At 39.1% G+C, this 18,684-nt stretch overlaps 1 protein-coding gene across 9 annotated transcripts in view; it reads left to right on the top strand.

Annotated features, from left to right (window-relative positions):
• The first annotated feature begins 4,002 nt into the window (after window positions 1–4,002).
• Window positions 4,003–18,684, top strand: part of CCDC88A (coiled-coil domain containing 88A) — a 120,600-nt gene continuing 105,918 nt past the window's right edge. For all 9 annotated transcript variants that reach the window (XM_045549639.1, XM_045549641.1, XM_045549640.1 and 6 more), the window contains exons 1-2: window positions 4,003–4,892; window positions 4,985–5,085. In XM_045549639.1, coding sequence (XP_045405595.1) covers window positions 4,830–4,892; window positions 4,985–5,085 — 164 coding nt within the window. In that variant the 5' untranslated portion in view covers window positions 4,003–4,829. The remainder of the gene's footprint in view (window positions 4,893–4,984; window positions 5,086–18,684) is intronic.

Raw genomic sequence — 18,684 nt, 5'->3', positions numbered from 1 at the left:
TTTTAAGACAGGCATAGAAACTGAGTTTTTTTAAAATTCAATTTTATTATACTTCAGAGTATTACGGGGGTACAAACATTTTGGTTACATAAATTGCTTTTGGACAGTATGAGTCAAAGTTATAATTGTGTCCATCACCCAGATAGTGTGCATTGTACCTGTTAGGTATGAATTTACTCATCCCCTACTCCCCCCTCCAACCTGCTTGATTTCCAATGAGTTTTATTTCCATATGTGCACCTAAGTGTTGTTTGATTAGGTCCAATTTAATGGTGAGTACATGTGGTGTTTGTTTTTCCATTCTTATGATACTTCGCTTAGAAGAATGGTCTCCAGTTCTGTTCAGATTGTTACAAAAGGTATTAATTCACCATTTTTTATGGCTGAGTAGTACTCCATAGTATACATATACCACATTTCATTAATCCACTCATGTATTGATAGGCACTTGGATTGTAGCCACATCTTTGCAATTGTGAATTGTCCTTCTGTAAACATTTGGGTGCAGCTGTCTTTTTGTGAGGGTTTTTTTTTTAAAGCTTTATTGAGGCCAAGTGTGGTGGCTCACACCTGTAATCCTAGCACTTTGGGAGACTGAGGTGGGAAGAATGCTTGGTCATGAGTTCTAGACCAACCTGAGCAACATAGTGAGACCTTGTTTCTGTAATAAAATAGAACAATTATCTGGGTGTAGTCTTGGCTACTCAGGAAACTGAGGCAGGAGGATCTCTTGAGCCCAGGAGTTTGAGGTTGCAGTGAGCTATGATCCCGCCACTGCCCTCATACCTCGGCAACAAAGTGAGACCCTATCTCAAAAAAAAAAAATAGCTTTATTAAGATATAAATTCACATTTCATACCATTCAGCCATTTAAGGTGTACAATTCAAAGGCTTTTAGGATATTCACAGAGTTGTGCATTTATCACCACAATCATTTTAGAATATTTTCATTTTCTTAAAATATGAAGGCTTCATCCCCATTTCCCAGCCTTAGGCAACCACTAATATACTTTTTGTCTCTATAGATCTCTCTCTTCTGGACTTTTCACATAAATGGAATCATACAATGTGGTGTCCTTTGTGATTAACTTTCACGTATCATATGCTTTCAAGGTTCATCTATGTTGTAGCATGTGTCAGTACTTCATAATATCTTATTGCCAAATAATATTCCATTGTATGGTTATATACCACATTTTATTTATTCATCATCAGTCCATGGATATTGGGTTATTTCCACTTTTTGGCTAATATAAACAATGGTGCCATTTTGCTGCTGTACTGGGTTATTTTTTATTGTACTTGCTTATGAATGTGATTAGTTTTGCAAATCTGTACTTAAAAAATATTTGTCACCAAGATGCTTGATCCTAGGCGAGTCTATCATCTCCTACAGTGTAGATCAAGACAGACATGGGTAGAGGTAGATATGAGTGCCTTTGGTATATGGCTAATATTATGTATGTGTAACCTGGAGAGGAAAGCCTCAATGATGATAGTAGGGGAAAAATATTCTCTAGTGATTTCCAAATGGGACCATGGTCCATTCCAACCACATAGTTTTGAATAAGAAGAGAGCTGAGGAGAGAACTTATACCCTAGCCAGATGGGTATGATTTTTCCAAAGTCTTTTCCTGCTGGATTTAACATTCTAAGAAAGAATGCAATCAGGACAAATAAATGACTACAAAGTACAATACAAAAGTGCTTTGAAGAAATCTTGAGAAATCTCTTCCTCAGTGAAAGGAGGACAGGAAACGTTTTGATTTAATCTTACAGGACATTGCAATTCAAAGACCATTAAACTGTGTATAACGTACAATCCCTCTTTAGCCAGACAGAGAAGTTTCCTGATTGTACTCTTGAGATATTATAAAGTGTTTTTAAGGCTGCTGTTAAACTAGAGAATTGTGAATTGGTAGGTTTTCAAATAAGTTCCCCCAGACCTCAGTCTGGTCTAAAGTTTCCTGTTTTTACAATTAACTCCTCATGTTTCTTTGTTGAATATGTGTGTGTATATGTGTATGTGTATGCGTAAAACCTAAAGATAGAGCAGGAAGCATCTGGGACCATCTGGCTCTAAAGGGGAATCCAGATTTCTGTGAGGGCTGAGTACTAAATGTAAATAGGATAAACAATGCTATCTTAATGTACGACTCCTGTGATAACCCGTCAGTCATCACTCCAAAATGCCCTTAACCTGCCATACTTGGTGTTAATACTTTATGGGTTTTTCATCTGTGAATGTAGCAGGTTGGTCTGTTTTAGCACAAACCCAAGAATAGGCATAAATACTTCCATGTTGTTTTGTAAAGCTTCTAAGAGATTACAAAGACAAGTGGATACGTCAGGCATTGCGCTGCTCCTAAAAGCAATGCTTTCTTCTTGGTGCCCACTCTCCTTTGTCTGCATTTCATTCACCAGATAAAGAATTGCAGTTAAGAAAGAGTCATCAAGAGCAGAAGGAAAAGATTGTTAGCTACCAGGATGACTCAAGGCTATGTACTGGCTTGTGTACAGGGGAATGCAAGGTTCTACTCTGTATACCATCTAGCGAAGTGCCACAAGAATGCAACCTAATTTTACTTAAGATGATTTTAGAAAGGCATTTATTTCTCTACTTTCCAAACCAAAATCCTTTTTCCTGTAACTGAAGTAAAGTAGGAGAGGTTACATCTCAAGTTTTTCCTAAAGATTTTTCATTTAGAGGGAATAATGATAAAAACATCAATAATGTTTCTAGAACACATACTGTAAACTGTCAATTTAACCTTATTATTGTCCATGCTTTACACGTAAAAAAACTGAAGTGCAGAGAGGCTCAGTAACTTGCCTAGGCTCATACAGCTGGTAAGAATTGGAACCAAGCAGGAAGACTCCAGAGCCCAGGCTCCCAACTAACTAATTAAGAAATTGTGCTGTTTTTTAATTCAGTGTTATAACAAAAACATTTTTAGCGCTAATTTAAAATATATAAGTACTCAAAGTAGATGTTTATGCAAATGTAAACAGCACATTGTAAAACCATAATACCATATTTTCTCAAAAAAAGATTGCATTTTACATGCCCATTTTATCGCAGGAACAAGGTCTTGATTTTTTCCTTTGAAACGAGGAGTAACATTTGATTTTGTTAGGGAACTTAAAATTATTTTGAGGTTCCAGTCGTGCATAGCATAGAGATTTATGACAAATATGTAATCTGTTTATTTGTCACCCAACTTGGATAACTTCCAAATGTTTCCTCTTTGTAGTTCTTGATTTTGTTTGGATTGTTTTCAATGGCCAAATAGTCAAAAAACAATGTCTGAGTCACGTTCGCTCCAGTCAGGGAATACCAACATGTTGAAAGACAGCTTTGGTTATTTAGAATCCCACTGTATGTCACTTGCGACTTTGAAGAACATTCATGCTTTAGTGGACTGGATTATTAAAAAAAAAAAAAAGAAGAAGAAGAAGGAGGAGGAGAAGGAGAAGAAGAAAAAAATCAAGTTGTGGCTCAAGTCTCTCTGCCATTTGCTGCAGTGAGTTTTCCTATTCCATCTTGCTGGAGAGAAGGCATGCTTAACAGATCAAATCAAACTGTCCGAAAAGGGCTGTCTGCATCCCTCATGTTTAAACGAGAGGGATTTCGTTCCCCTTCCTTCACACATCAAAGAAGGCACTCCGGGAGGAAATAAACCGTAATTAGGCCTGAGCGAGCAGACAGACCCCCTTCCTCCGCCCTCCCCGTCCCCGCCCCCCAGGCCCTGGCAACCGTCCTGGGCGCGAGCGAGGAGCCAGTCGCCGCAGCAGCTGCAGCGAGCGCGCGTTCACGGTCGCGCCCGCCGCCGGGATCTGGGCGGCGGCGGGGCTGGCCCAGGGGCGCGCTCGCTCGGGAGCGCGCTCATGCAGCGGTTTTCTTCTCCCACAATCCAGAGGCAGGGGCGCGAGAGGGGCGGGGAGCCGGCGGAAGGATATCGGCGCGGAGGGAGCAGCGCGCTCCCTTTGACGGCGGGCTGGCGGCGCCGGTGGGCGGTGAGCGGTGGGGTGTGATGCGGCACTGCGGTTCTGAGGCCGTTACTCCGGCTCCTCCAGAGAGGGCGGAGGAGGAGGCTGGAGCTCGGCGGTGATTTTTGTGCCAGGGCTTCCCAGAGGCGCGCTGAAAAGGCTGGCGGAGCTCAAGAAGCTGGGGGGTTAGGGACACACATTCAGGCCCCCACCCCCTGGGAGGGGAAGGGGGCTGGAGCAAGACTCGGGGGCTGCGGAGGGATGGTGCCCGGTCGGGGGAAAGGGGCGATCCGTGCCTGGCGGCGGTGAGGGGCTGCGGGCAGGGGAGGCTCCGCGGGTCGCAGGGGCTCCGTGCCCATTGGAGGGTGGAACGTGTAGAGCGGAACGCAGGGTCCAGCCTGGCGGCCCCTCGGAATCGTGAACGTGGTATCTAACGCGGTGCTTCGTTAGTCCACGTTGGGATTAATTCATTGGGGGCAGTTTCTCTGGTCTGGCTCCTCCAGGAGCTGGGCAACCTTGACGGGCTTTTTGTCTTGTGCTCCAGCCCCCTTTCCCTTCCTCCTCCAGATGCCTTTTCTCTGCCACTCCTCTCCCGGTACAGACATTGCCAGTGAAGGCTGCCGCTCGTGGTGCCCGTCGCAGCCACTTCTCGGGATTTCGGCTGGTTTCCCTCTGGGGTGTTTTTTGAGGAGAGAGAGTTTTCCCCTCCTCCACGATGGGTTTTTCCTCCCTCGCCAAAATAGACTTTCATTGATTTCCACTTACTTCTTCAACGTTTAGTGACCAATTCCCTAGGCGTATTTTTGTGGTAGTTCCTTTTTTCAAACACAGTCTGTAAAATGGAGAACGAGGTTTTTACTCCCCTTCTGGAGCAGTTCATGACCAGCCCCTTGGTCACTTGGGTAAGTGGGTGTCCTTTATTGTGTATTTTGCTGCATTATTTGTAGCTGCAGAGATGGAGGTGGGCGTTCATGTGATGATTCTTCTGTTCTAGGTTAAAACGTTTGGACCTCTGGCTGCAGGAAATGGGACCAACCTGGATGAATATGTGGCTTTGGTGGATGGGGTATTCTTGAACCAGGTCATGCTCCAAATGTAAGTTCTTTCATTTCTAGGTAACTTGTTTTCTTTTAAAAATAGCATGCGGTGAACTTTGAGACATTACGTTTTAAGCCCCTAATTTGTTTTTTGGGCTAGAAAAATTCAGGTGGCTTAAGAATTGGATTTTGAAAGGAACAATAATCTTACATGCCCAGCCCGTATATCACAACCCAGTAATTTTACCTGTTAAAATCGTGAAACTTTAATTTTTCATTCTGCCAACTATGTATTGTCACTTATTGTCTTCAGTGCTAAAATCCAAACCACATTGTGTCTTCTTTGATAATTTGGTAAAATAAGAGAGAATGACACGTCTGGTTTCCTAAGAGGGGAAAAAAGACTTGTCTGTGAAGTTACATGCATTTGATGCAGAATTTTCTTTTATTAGCCTTTGTATCTGAAAATAAATGGCTCAAATTTTGAAACAGATTTCAGGAGAGTATTTCAAACAACAGTTCTGATTGGTGAGGACCCTTGCTGTAGCAAGTAATTTAAATGCCTATAATAACTGAAGTCTAACTGGTTGATCTATTGTATCAATTATTAGATTGCTTAATGTTTTAGGAATCATTTTAAGGTATTCATAGAAGTTTTAAAATGCAAGTAAGTGAAGTCTTGGTGACAGCTAGATGATTTAGTTTGCAAATTTTTGCCTTTTATGTTTGTAATATTGGGTTTGTATTAAGTTGGAAAGTATGTTTTTGAGATGGGAATTGAATATTAAAGGCATATTGGTAGCTAGATTAGTAAAAAACACCATTTTTATCGTTACAGTTATTACAGCATACTTGCATTCTAAGTACTTATATTAAAGTTATCAAACTGAATATTTCAGTGGTGCTCAATATAATGTGTATTTAGCCTTATTTCTCTTGAATAGAATCTGGTTACAAAAGTGGCTTGGAACTTTTGATTTGAAGACCTTCTTATCTTTTATATATGTGGGAAATTAGTACATTATTCATAAGTAGTTGTTACTAGAGAATAAGTCTCCTATTCTGCTCCGATAATCTTACATATAAAATACCATTTTTGTATTTTGTTGGAAATTATTTTTCTATGTAAAAGAGGGTAGAAGTGGAATCCTTAAATAACTATTCCAGTGTTAACTTCTCTGTGTGCTCAAAGACATCTGTAGTCTCTATGCTCAAAGAGATTTGTGTGCTGTTTTTCATGTGTGTGTTGATCCTACAGGGAAGTATTATTATACTACTATACATTTTTAAACTGTTTTATTTGCATAGGCACCCAAAGAAATGTATGTTATTTAAATGCATATATATTTGTTTCCTTAAGAAAGGGAAAAAAGAGTGTAGACACTAATTTTTCCAGGGTTAATAAATGTATTTTTGACAGCTGTACCATGGAATTGTTTTTTATCTTTGAAATATCCCACTATTTCCTAAGCAAAAAGGTAGAAAAATTAAACTGATTTCTATTTTAAGGAACCCACATGACAGGAAGTGTAGCCATTAGAGTACTCAGAACTTATTCTCTTATATCTTTTCAGTTGCTTGTTTTGAGACAGAAAATTTTGAATTTGTGTGCTAAAAAATAGGTGTATTCACAAAAATAGGAAAATATGTTACTTTAGTTTTCTACTTTAATGGTTTTTACTTGAATGATTCTTTTTCCAAAAAAATTTAGATTTTTTTTATGGAGTTCTAAGTAGTTCGTTGAGGTGCTAAAAACACATTTGTTTCTACTTTGAATACGGTTTTATATTTAAAATATATACATAAACATATTTTGAAAATGGTGTTCCAAAATAGTGGTTGCCAGGTTGTTGTTTTTTTGGGGGAGGACTTGCTCCTTTCTAAACCTCAAGTCTGCTTCTGTATTTTCAGTTCCACCTCCCAGTTTCTTTAGAAGTTTTTTTAGTGTCCCAATTCTGTTCTGAATGACCTATATAAATTAAAGGGAAAAAAGAAATATGTCTTTGCCTTTTTAAAAAAATAATTTGCCAAAATAAGATCAACATAATTTATTTTAATAAATTATCTGATAGAGCAACAGAATATACATTGTTTTAAAAGTTATATTTTGCTAATTTTGAAATCATTAGGATTTAAGTGCTTTACTCAGGCTAATGTGTGATTTAGTGTACTCTATTAAAGTGTCAGTTGTAACTCTGTGCCCAGTAAATTAACCTAAAGGTTAGCCTTAGTCTAAATTCTAGATTACATTTAGTTATAGAATTTGTGAGCAAGTATCCTTTGAAACTGTTCATATATTTTTCTTCATGTTTCCTGTGCTTGGAGTTCCATGAGCTTCTTGCATCTGTGGGTTTGTAATTTTTATCCGATTTGGAAAATTTTCAGCCATTATTTCTACAAATGTGTATGTATGTATATGTAGTTGTCTTCTTTCCTCCTTTTGGAAGTCCAGTTACATGTATGTTAGGCTGCTTGACATCTGAAAACTTACTGATGTTCAATTCAATTTTTTTCGTCTTTGTTTCATTTTGGGTAGTCTATTTCGATGTCTCCAAATTCGTTAATCTTTTCTTCTGTACTGTTTAATCTGCCTCTTAATCCCATCCAGCACATTTTTCATTTCAGACATTATAGATTTATCTCTGGAAATTGTCTTTTATATCTTCCATGTCTGTATTTTTCATGCTCTGTCTTTTCTCTAGCTTCCTGGACATATACAATATAGTTATAATTGGCTTAATGTCCATATCTACTAATTCTATCTATGTCATTTTTGGGTTGATTTTGAGTGATTGATATTTCTCCCCATTAGTAGATTGTGTTTTCTTGCTTCTGAATGCCTGGTAAATTTTTATTTGATGCCAGACATTTGAAATTTTACCTTGTTGGCTGCTGGATATTTTTGTATTCCATTAAATACAAAAATCTTGAGCTTTGCTCTGGCATGCATTAAGTTACTTGAAAACTGTTTGATCTTTTGGGGACTTGCTTTTAAGTTCTGTTAGACAGTACCACTTTGTCTCAATATTGAGGCAAAACCCTTCTTTCTGAATACTCCGCCTGGTGGGAACAGGAGCTCTTTGGTGTTTCCTCTAATCCTTTTTGGTGGTTCTTTTCATTGTTTTTGGGTAGTTTCCTCACACTGTGAACTGATGAATACTCAGCTGAAGACTTGAGGGATACCCGCTGCAGATCTTTCTGTGTAGCTCTCTCCTCTCAGGTACTCTGCTCTGTGTACTTTAGCTACCTTGCTGTCTTCAGATGCAGTTCTACCTCCTTAACTTCGGGAGACCACTGTGCTCTGCCTGGGTTCCCCCCTCTCTGTTCTGTGGCTTGGAAGCTTTTTCAAGGCAGTAAGCTGGAACGGTTGTTGGACTCATGCTTGTTTCCCATCTATCAGGGATTCACTGTCCTTTGTTGCCTGATGTCCAGTGTCTTGCAAAATGTTTTATATTTTGTCTTCTTTTTCCCCCTCCATTTGTTTCAGTCAGGAGGGTAATTTGGTCTCTGTTATTCTATCTTGGCTGGCAGTGGAAATCTGTTTATATACTTTCTTTGTTGTTTTAGAGATGGGGGCCTCACTATGTTGCCCAGGCTGAAGTGCAGTGGCCGTTCACAGGTGTGATCATAGTGCACTGCAGCCTCAAACACTTAGCCTCAAGTGATCCTTCTACCTCTACCTCCAGAGTAGCTGGGCCAGTGCGCACTGGCCACTGCACCTGGCTGTTTGTATACTTGTAATTACATTTTTTGCTCTGTTAGTTTAATATTACTGCTTTTAGATATAGACTTTTCTTACAGAAGCCTTATTATAGGATTTTTTCACCTGAAGTATTTCTTAAGAATAAGGAAATTGATTAATTTAGTGACTCTGGTGTTGCCATTTTGGACCCAGACTCCTTGAAAGTGAAGAGTTGACTTCGTGACAGTGTTTACTGACTAATTCTGCCTTATAATTTTGGACTCTGTTCACTGACTTGGGATTCACTGTATGCACACATGAACCCTGGATTTCATTGAGTAGCTTCCTTGAATCAAAGAGTCTCTGTAAGAACTTGTAACATGGCATCAGTCATCTTTAACTGATGGTAAGAGGGAAGCTATTTAGAGATCTAGAATGATGGGCTAGCTTGTCTGCATGCTGCAGGACATTTTCCTGCTTCAACAGAATGAAATATTTTTCTTCCTTGTTAGTTATCAGGCTTGGGGTTTTGTGACAGTGAAGTAGAAATAATTATTTTCCTGTTTGACATGTCATTCAGTTCTGTAGCCAATTTTGAATATTCCTACAATTTTTTAAGGAATTTATGACATTGTAGTTAATTTCATTATCATAAAATTTTAAAAGTGTGCTATTCATATTACCTAAACAGTTGAAAATATGGATATGTTAGGGTTTTAAGTACTGAGAAAATTTTAATAATATCAGAACAATATTTAGAATTATTCTCTAGGATTCAATCGCATTAGATAGCTATAGAAATCTATACTTGATAATTATGAAACACTTGTTACAGCTTTTCTTCTCCTTTTAGAATCTTGAGTTTGAAAGGACTTCAAAAGCCATCTATGAAAATCCTTTTTAATTAAAGCCCTAATACATGATCATCCAACTTTTGCTTAAGTATTTCTTAAGAATCAGCTTCATAAAGTGTACCTAAAGAAACCATTTATTTTATAGAGGCAGTTAACTGAGAAATGTCCCTTTGTCCTATCAACGCTTAAGATTTCAAAAATAGCTTGTGTTAATGTTATGATTATAATAACCCTAAAATGAGGCCTGGTGCGGTTGCTCACGCCTATAATACTAGCACTCTGGGAGGCCAAGGTGGGAGATTGCTTAGCTTGGGAGTTTGAGACCAGCCTGAGCAATCTACTAAATATAGAAAAATTAGCCAGGTGTCCTGGGGCATGCCTATAATCCCAGCTACTTGGGAGGCTGAGGCAGGAGGATCGTTTGAGCCCAGGAGTTTGAGATTGCAGTGAGCTACGATGACACCATTGCACTCTACCTAAGGTGACAGAGCAAGACTGTCTCAAAAAACAAACAAACAAAAAACCCCCTAAAATGACACAAGATATATAGGCTTTCTTACTAAGTATGGCATTGACTCTTTTGATAGATTACTCTCAACTTTTCTCCCTGGGCCTCATAATATCTGTTGAATTTTGTTTGTATTGCTTCTTTAAAAACACGCTCTTTATGTAGTCAGCATTGCTATCTTATTACCAGGTTCTGTGATACACCGCCTATATTTTTCAGATATGTCCCCACTCTTTGATTAGTGCAATAGCCCCTGATGGGTCTTCTTACCTTTGGGTTTGTCCCCCTTCAGGTTTTCTTTCCATCTATGATCACATGAAACTTTCTGATGTAGTGTGGATGTTTGTCCCCTCCCGATCTCATGTTGAAATTTGATCCCCGGTGTTGGAGGTGGGACCTGGCTGGAGGTGCTTGCAGGGAGGTGCTTGGGTGGAGGGAACAGATCCCATATGGATGGCTTGCTGACCTCCCCAAGGTAATGAGTGCCTACTCTATCGGTCTCTGTGAAAGCTAGTTATTTAAAAGAGCCTCGCACCTCCTCCTCTCTGTCTTGCTCCCTTTCTCACCACTTCAGCATGAGTGTAAGCTTCCTGAGGCCCTCACCAGAAACAGATGCTGGCACCATGCTTATTGGGCAAAATGGACTAAGATACTTTCTAAATCACAGGTTTTATCATGTCACTCCTCTCTTTAAAATGGTTCAATAGCTTTCTACTGCCTTCAGGGTAAACACATTGCTTACATGTCCACACTCCTTTGTGATCTGACTGCTGCCAGCTTCTCTAGTTCAGTACTACTCCTCAGTGCACAGTGAAGATTGAGCAAATTTGTAGTTCCCAAAGACAGGCTACGTTCTCATGTCTCTGTGCCTTTCCATACACTCTTCCCTTCCCTAGAATACTTTTCCACCTCCTCACTGTTGCTTTCTTTAACTGACTCCTGCTTACCTTCATTCCTCCTCTGCCATTACCTGGCTCATCCTAGGATACATAGTCCTTCTTTTGCTTCTACAAGACCCTGTATGTACTTTGATGATAGCCTTTATCTCACTTTATTGCACTTCTTGGTTTGCTTGACTCTACTGATTAGCCTGTGAGTTTCCTGAAGCCAGGGACTGTATCTTTCATCTCTTTATTCCTAACACAGTGCTTGACATACAGTGGGTTCTTGATATATTTTTGTTGAATGAATGAATAGTAAGGAGGTATGTGGTAAAGTGGAATGAATTTGGGCTTTGAGTCAGACAGACTTGAGTTAGCTGTGCTATTTATTAGTGCTACTTATTAGCTACTATCTCCAAATCTCAGTGTTTATAAGATGGGAGATAATGTTTCCTGGTTGAGGTGGAAAGATTAGACATAATCTCTACTAAGGCAGGGACAGATGTATCTATTTTCTGTTCTTTTGACCACTGTATCCCCATTGCTGGTTGCTATCGTTATTGTCCTGTGCTATACTATACCTACTTATTTGTGGTTCCTCAAATAAGTCATGATTGTTCACAGCTTAGTTTTGTATGATCTCTGTTCGTGTCAACTCTGTATAGCTGCTTGATCTTTTAGCAAGTTACTTCTCAGTTTCTTTATAAACTGGGGATAAAAAGAATCAGAGTTATGAGAATCAAATACGATAATTTATGTACTGTGCTTAGCATATAGTAAATATTCAATACATATTAGCTCTTAATATCTTTATTGTTTTATTTCTATAATTATAATCATTTCCCCAAGACTGTCCTTCTCCCTTTGTTTGCCTAGCAAATGTCTGTTTATCCTTTAACACCCTGTGAAGGCCTCTGGTGGAGTTAATTGCTTTCTTTCCTATGATCCTGTAGTACCTTTACCAAAGTAGCTGCCACTCTAGATTCTCAGCATTTAGAGGCTAGATATTTTGTCTTACGTATTACCAGCACCTAGCATGGTACCTAGCGTGTATCACTAGCACCTAGCATAGGAGTTGGCATGTCATAACTTTTCAGTAAATGTTGAAGGAATGAAGATATTGTAAAATCTGATTAGTTTTCAAAAATTGAGAACACTCTCCAGTTATTTATTTACTTATTTATTTATTTAATTTTTTTTTTAGAGACAGGGTCATTCTGTTGCCTAGGCTGGAGTACAGTGGTGCTATCACAGCTCACTGCAGCCTTGATTAAGCGATCCTCCCACCTCAGTAGCTAGGATTACAGGCTTGCACCACCATGCCTGGCTGATTTTTCAAAGTTTTGTTTTAAAGGCAGGGTCTGGCTATATTGCTCAGGTTTGTCTTGTCTTGAATTCCTGGCCTCAAGCCATCCTCCCACCTCGGCCTCCGAAAGTACTGGGAATATAGGCATGAGCCACTGCACCTGGCCCCAGCCACTGTGGGCCTTCACTCTAATTTTAGTACTGTGAAATTTAGTTTGTTTTACTTTTTAGTTTGTCTTCTATTTCTCCTTTTCTTTTGTTCTCTCTTTCCCCTTATTTTAATTGCCTTTACTGGATATTTTTCCAACGTACCTATGTTACATCTCCCCTGCAGTGAGGTGGTAAGAACACGTCTATGGTTTTGTATAGTATTAGTATAGTATTTTTTATACTGTACAGTATGTAATATATAGTAATACATAGCATGTATATAGTATGCAATATAGTATATACAATACTATATTACATCATCAGGAAAAGTTACTTCTAATAACTTTCCTGATGATGTCCAACATATTGAGATTTTTGTCTACAGCTTCACATTGGACTGATGCCTTCAAGAGCAGTCCATAATGATTGCCTGATTCTCAGTATGACTCATATTTAAACTATAGAAATGATGAGAGCCTAGAGAAGAACAGGTGAACTAGTTGTTATAGATGAGAGTATTTTTAAAATTTTTTGGAAATTTTCTCTTAATATGAGTTAATTTTTTTTTTTAATATGAAGGGGTAGGAAGTTGTGAGGAGGGGTGTTCAGTTACCTAGTTTGTTTTTATTGAGACAGAGCCTCACTCTGATGCCTTGAGTAGAGTACAGTGGTGTCATTGTAGCTCATTACAGCTTCCAACTCCTGGGCTCGAAGTGCTCCTTCTGCCTCAGCCTCCCAAGTAGCTAGGACTACAAGTGCCACCGCAATGCTGGACTGGGTTTTTTTTTTTTTTTTTTCCTTTCTTTTTGGTAAAGACAGGATCTCACTCTTGGGCTGGGTCCCCCCCCCCCTTTCTTCTTGGTAAAGACAGGGTCTCAGTCTTGCTCAGGCTAGTCTTGAACTTGTGAGGTCAAAAAATCCTCCTGCCTTGGCCTCCCAGAGTGCTAGGATTATAGGCGTGAGCCACCACACCCGGCCTTAATATGGGTTAATTATGAGAAACTATTTCTCACAGGATAAATGGAAAGGAAGACCAATTCTTTTTTTTTTTTTTTTTTTTTTGGAGACAGAGTCTCGCTTTGTTGCCCAGGCTAGAGTGAGTGCCGTGGCATCAGCCTAGCTCACGGCAACCTCAGACTCCTCGGCTTAAGCGATCCTACTGCCTCAGCCTCCCAAGTAGCTGGGACTACAGGCATGCGCCACTATGCCCGGCTAATTTTTTCTATATAGATTTTTAGTTGTCCATATAATTTCTTTCTATTTTTTTAGTAGAGACGGGGTCTCGCTCTTGCTCAGGCTGGTCTCGAACTCCTGACCTCGAGCGATCCACCCGCCTCAGCCTCCCAGAGTGCTAGGATTACAGGCGTGAGCCACCACGCCCGGCGGAAGACCAATTCTTAACTATACTCTTTCAGAAAGACACCAATTGACTTTCCTTTAGGATCTGTGAAGCAGTTAGGCATAAAGTTACAATATGTAGAAATAATATTTGAGATTTTAGTTGATACTGAGACATCTGTCTAATTTGTAAAATAGTTCTTTTAGTTAGACAAAAAGCATGGGCTTGAGATATATAAGTTTAAATCCTGGATTAGTCATTTAATGTTATAAGTCATGAGTTATTGAAATCGGAAAATAATCTTAAATGTCCTCTTTATTCCTGATTTTATTCCTATCTTCTCTTAGCCCTATTTTACTAATTTAATAATAAAACTAGGTTGATAAAACCTCATTAGCTTTACTCTGAGTAAGAGAGAGGAGGTCTTCCTCTTCCTACCATTTGTGGTACCTAGGGCGAGCATTCATTTAATATAATAGGCCTTAATATTTAAAGGTTATAAACTAGGCTAGCAAATCATTAAACATGTTCTAGTCTTTTATCTCGAAAAATATACCTTTGTAATAACTTGAAGGGTTCAAATTTAGAATTTAGGGATAAATAATGACAGCAACCAGCACTAGGTGTATAGTGGTCAACAAAACAGAAAATAGTCACAGTTTCACAGCAGAATGTGATGGAGCCTAACCTCCTCCCTCCATCCCTGGCTCTTTCTGGCTTGACAAAGAGGTTTTATATGTATGCCTGTGAACACCCTTCATTGCGTGCCGCAAGTCCAAGCTCTTGTACTTCCTTCCTCAAACAACTGTTCCTTGGCCCAAGAGTGTACACATCTGTAGCATAGTCCATCCTAAGGACAGGCCTGGGGAAGAGGCCTGTGCAGACCCTGAAATTGGGTGAGAAGTGTTTGGGCAAGAAGTTTCAGAGTTCCAGGTACCTGGAGTGTCATCTAGAAGCGGGGAGGTGTATAGGCACATCCCCTTGTTTACATAGACTTCCCTTCCTGTGGAAGCATATGGCCCGAGGAGGGCCAGAATGGTACTCAGAGCAGAGGCCTCTCTTTACAGGATATAAATACAGTATTCAGAGAGAGGGATGAAGGGATGCTTCATCAAAGACCAATTCATACAGTGAATAGTTTCTGAGTGTTTACTGTATAACAGTTTGTCCGCTAGGTGCTAGAGATATGATTCTTTGTCCACTAGTAATGGAGAGGAGCATTTAAGCAAATTGCAATGTGGTATCTGTGATATGATGTGGAATTATGTTCTTGATACTGTTTTGGCAGAAAGAGGTTAGTGATGATTTACGTGGAGGAAAGGCTTCTTGGAGGAGGTAACATTTGAGCTGGGCATGAAAGTTTACTAAGAGTAATTGGAGTGAACAAGAATCATAAACAGTGAAGGAGTGAAAGGAAGGATATTTTAAGCAAAGAAAACAGTATGGAAAGAGGCATGAAGATGTGAATAATAGTGGAGGGAGGAATCAGGACATTTGAGGAAAGTAGAAAAATTTTGCAAGGCTGCTGGAAGGAAATCACAAAAGGAGTCAGTTAAAGATGAATACAAGCATTGTTATACAGGCCTGATGACTTATTTGAGATTTGGAAACCACACATTTGTAGTGAAGCCACCCCACATGGTTGAGTAACCAGTAATGCTTAGCTGCTCAGAAACTGACAAAAATATCTGTAGAATTTATTTAGAATTGGAGATTCTGAGTAAGTAGATACATGGGATGGGAGAAAAAACATACTAGAGATTCTTAGGAGAATAGTTGAAATGAATAGTGTGTGAGCATTAAAGGAAGAAGAAAACTAATATCAGAAGGAAGCTGATAGACTAGAGGTTGTAATAAGAATGAAGGAAGATGAGGTTTAGAAAGAAGTAAAGGAGTGAGAGAGGATAGAAAGGAGGCTGAGGTCAGAGGGAACTTTCAGAATTTGAGATTTTGGATGCTGCAGTTCTGAATGGTGATTAGGATCAAGGTTACACCATACTCTAATAGGTGAGTAAAAGAATAGAGTGAATATAACTAAAGTTGAGAAGGAACTTCATTCCTTACTCTTTTTTTTTTTTTTTTTTGGAGACAGAGTCTCACTCTGTTGCCCGGGCTAGAGTGCTGTGGTGTCAGCCTAGCTCACAGCAACCTCAGACTCCTGGGCTTACACAATCCTCTTGCCTCAGCCTCCCAAATAGCTGGGAATACAGGCGTGCACCACCATGCCCGGCTAATTTTTTTTCTATATGTTTTTAGTTATCTAGCTAATTTCTTCCTATTTTTTTAGTAGAGATGGAGTCTCGCTCTTGCTCAGGCATTCCTTACTCTTTATAAAGCTATAAATAAATAGCAATAAATAGCTAATTTTGATAGTCTTAAAATTACGAAATAATGTAATGGGAAAGGAAGAAAATTGGTAATTTTTTATATTAACATAATCCTTATATTAAAATCAAATTTTGTGAAATATCTCAGTAGTTCTTCAGGAAAAAATTTAAAATGGTGTATCCTTTTTTTTTTTCAAGACACAATTTCACTCTGTCCTCAGGCTAGGATGAAACAGCACCATCATAGCTCACTGCAGCCTCAAATTCTTGGGCTCAAGAGAGCTTATCCTGCTGCCTCAGCCTCTCGTTTAGCTGGGACTATATTGGTGCGTGCCACCACACCTAGCTGATTTTTCTACTTTTTGTAGAGACAGGGTCTTGCTCTTGCTCATGCTGGTCTCGAAATCCTGGCCTCAAGCAATCATCCCTCCTTTGCCTCCCAAAGTGCTAGGATTACAAGCATGAGCTACTGTGCCTGGCCTAAATGGTGTATTCTTAATGTGACTTACTTTCTTAGTGAAGGCTAGAAAAAAAAAAATTGAACTTCACATTGTCATTGACAACATAAATATCTCCTTTCCCTGGGTGGTAAACCACCATGAAAGATGTTTTAGTTTTAGATGTTGGGTCTTAGTTCTTGATTAAGAGCTGGCTTACAGAAGTTATGGGGAAAGACCAATGGAGACAATACCACAATCATTTTTTACTAAGACTGATTGGAAAAGGGCGAACTACAGTAAAATCCTAGTTAACTTGAAGTTCAGGGAAAATGGGGTATTGAGTGTTCCCATATTTGAAGGTTAACTTAATTTTTTTTGGACTCTTTTTTAAAATCTTTGTAAATGAATTAGATTGTATTTTCACCTTTGTAAATAGCATATACATGTAATGTTTCAGAATCTTGTAGTATCTCAGTTTTTAAAAACTTAAGTATTTGTATTAAGTACAGTATTGAATGTACATATTGACCAAGGCAAATCTATAGTGAATGATGCCAAGCATGTATTCGAAAACAAATCTCTGATATAAGCTTGTTTTTTTTGTTTTCTTTCTTTAATTTGTATGTATTTCATATGTTTCTTTTGAGAGAGAGCGTGTGTGTGTGTGTGTGTGTGTGCACACGCGTGCGTGCGCATGCGTGCGTATATATGTGTGTTAATATTAGTGGGAGTGGATTAGGGAGCCCTGATGTTTAGAAGTTAGGTTCGACCTCTGGAAAGGTGAATGATTAGTCAGGCAAACCTGACTGTATGTGGAGGAAGTTAGAGTTGATTCAAACCTGGAAGGGTGATTGGATCTATTGATGAGGAGAGGAGGGTATTTTAGCGTAGGGAAGGAGCTTGAGGAAAAAGCAGTGTATATATGATTTGGGAGATGGTGAGGAGACTAGCCTTAGTAGAGGATCCAAGTTGGGGGATAGTTGAATACAGTATTCTGAAATCTTAGGTCATTTGTTCCTTCATCTTTTAAAAATTAGTGACCCATTTTGTTAAATTGGAAGTCCCCAAACAGTTTCTTTTTCTTGGGCCGTTTGTAGAACATGCATTTCTTTCCTTTTTGTCTGTCTTTAGCAGTGCTTTTGTAATAGGTATCTATTATTTTGCCTTTAGTTGGTGGGCTTATAATGGAGATAGTGCCGATACTTTTGGAGTACTTTTCTGGTACACTGAAAAAGACAAATTAAAACAATATTGTGGCAATCTTTTTCTACTCTTACTTAATAGGAATTCATATTCTTAGAGTTGTCCCTACATGAGAATTTTTTTTTTTAATATTGGAGAAATTGATGATGAAAAAAGATTTTCTTATTAAATTTAAAAACTTTTCACTTGAGGTAAGTTTCTATGACTATATATTTTAGTTCATTAGTTAGAAGAGACTGTACTTTGGAAAATATTTTTTAAAGTTTTCCCTCATTTTAGGGGGCCTTCTTCTCCAGAATGAAAGTGATACCTGACACCTGTAATTAATCAAGTGAACTATTTAAATTACCCTAGGTGGGGAGTTCAGGTTAAGAATCCTTACTCTGTTGAATTAATATTAATAGTATGGGAGTGAAAGCCATAGTAGTGAAATCTGTCACTGATCAAGGGAAATACATAACTATATATTAGCTCACTTTGGAATTTCTTGAGTGTCTAGGATTGACTAGATCTAGAGCAAATACTGCCCTAGAATACTGATTAAAGCACATTAAAACCGGCTGGGCGCAGTGGCTCACGCCTGTAATCCTAGCACTCTGGGAGGCTGAGGTGGGAGGATCACTCGAGGTCAGGAGTTCGAGACCAGCCTGAGCAAGAGCGAGACCCCCTTCTCTACTAAAAATAGAAAGAAATTAGCTGGACAACTACAAATATATAGAAAAAAATTAGCCAGGCATGGTGGCACATGCCTGTAGTCCCAGCTACTCGAGAGGTTGAGGCAGGAGGATTGCTTGAGCCCAGGAGTTTGAGGTTGCTGTGAGCTAGGCTGGCGCCATGGCCTCTAGCCCGGGCAACAGGGCGAGACTCTGTCTCCAAAAAACAACAACAACAACAACAACAACAATAAAAACACACACATTAAAACCAACTTCTGTGAACCTATCTTAAAATTTAAGGACAATGGGTAA

This window comes from Lemur catta, chromosome 4, assembly GCF_020740605.2.
Source record: "Lemur catta isolate mLemCat1 chromosome 4, mLemCat1.pri, whole genome shotgun sequence".
In the NCBI taxonomy this organism is placed as follows: Eukaryota; Metazoa; Chordata; class Mammalia; order Primates; family Lemuridae; genus Lemur; species Lemur catta.
Note: the sequence above shows the minus strand (reverse complement) of the source record. Positions and strands in the feature narration are given on the sequence as shown.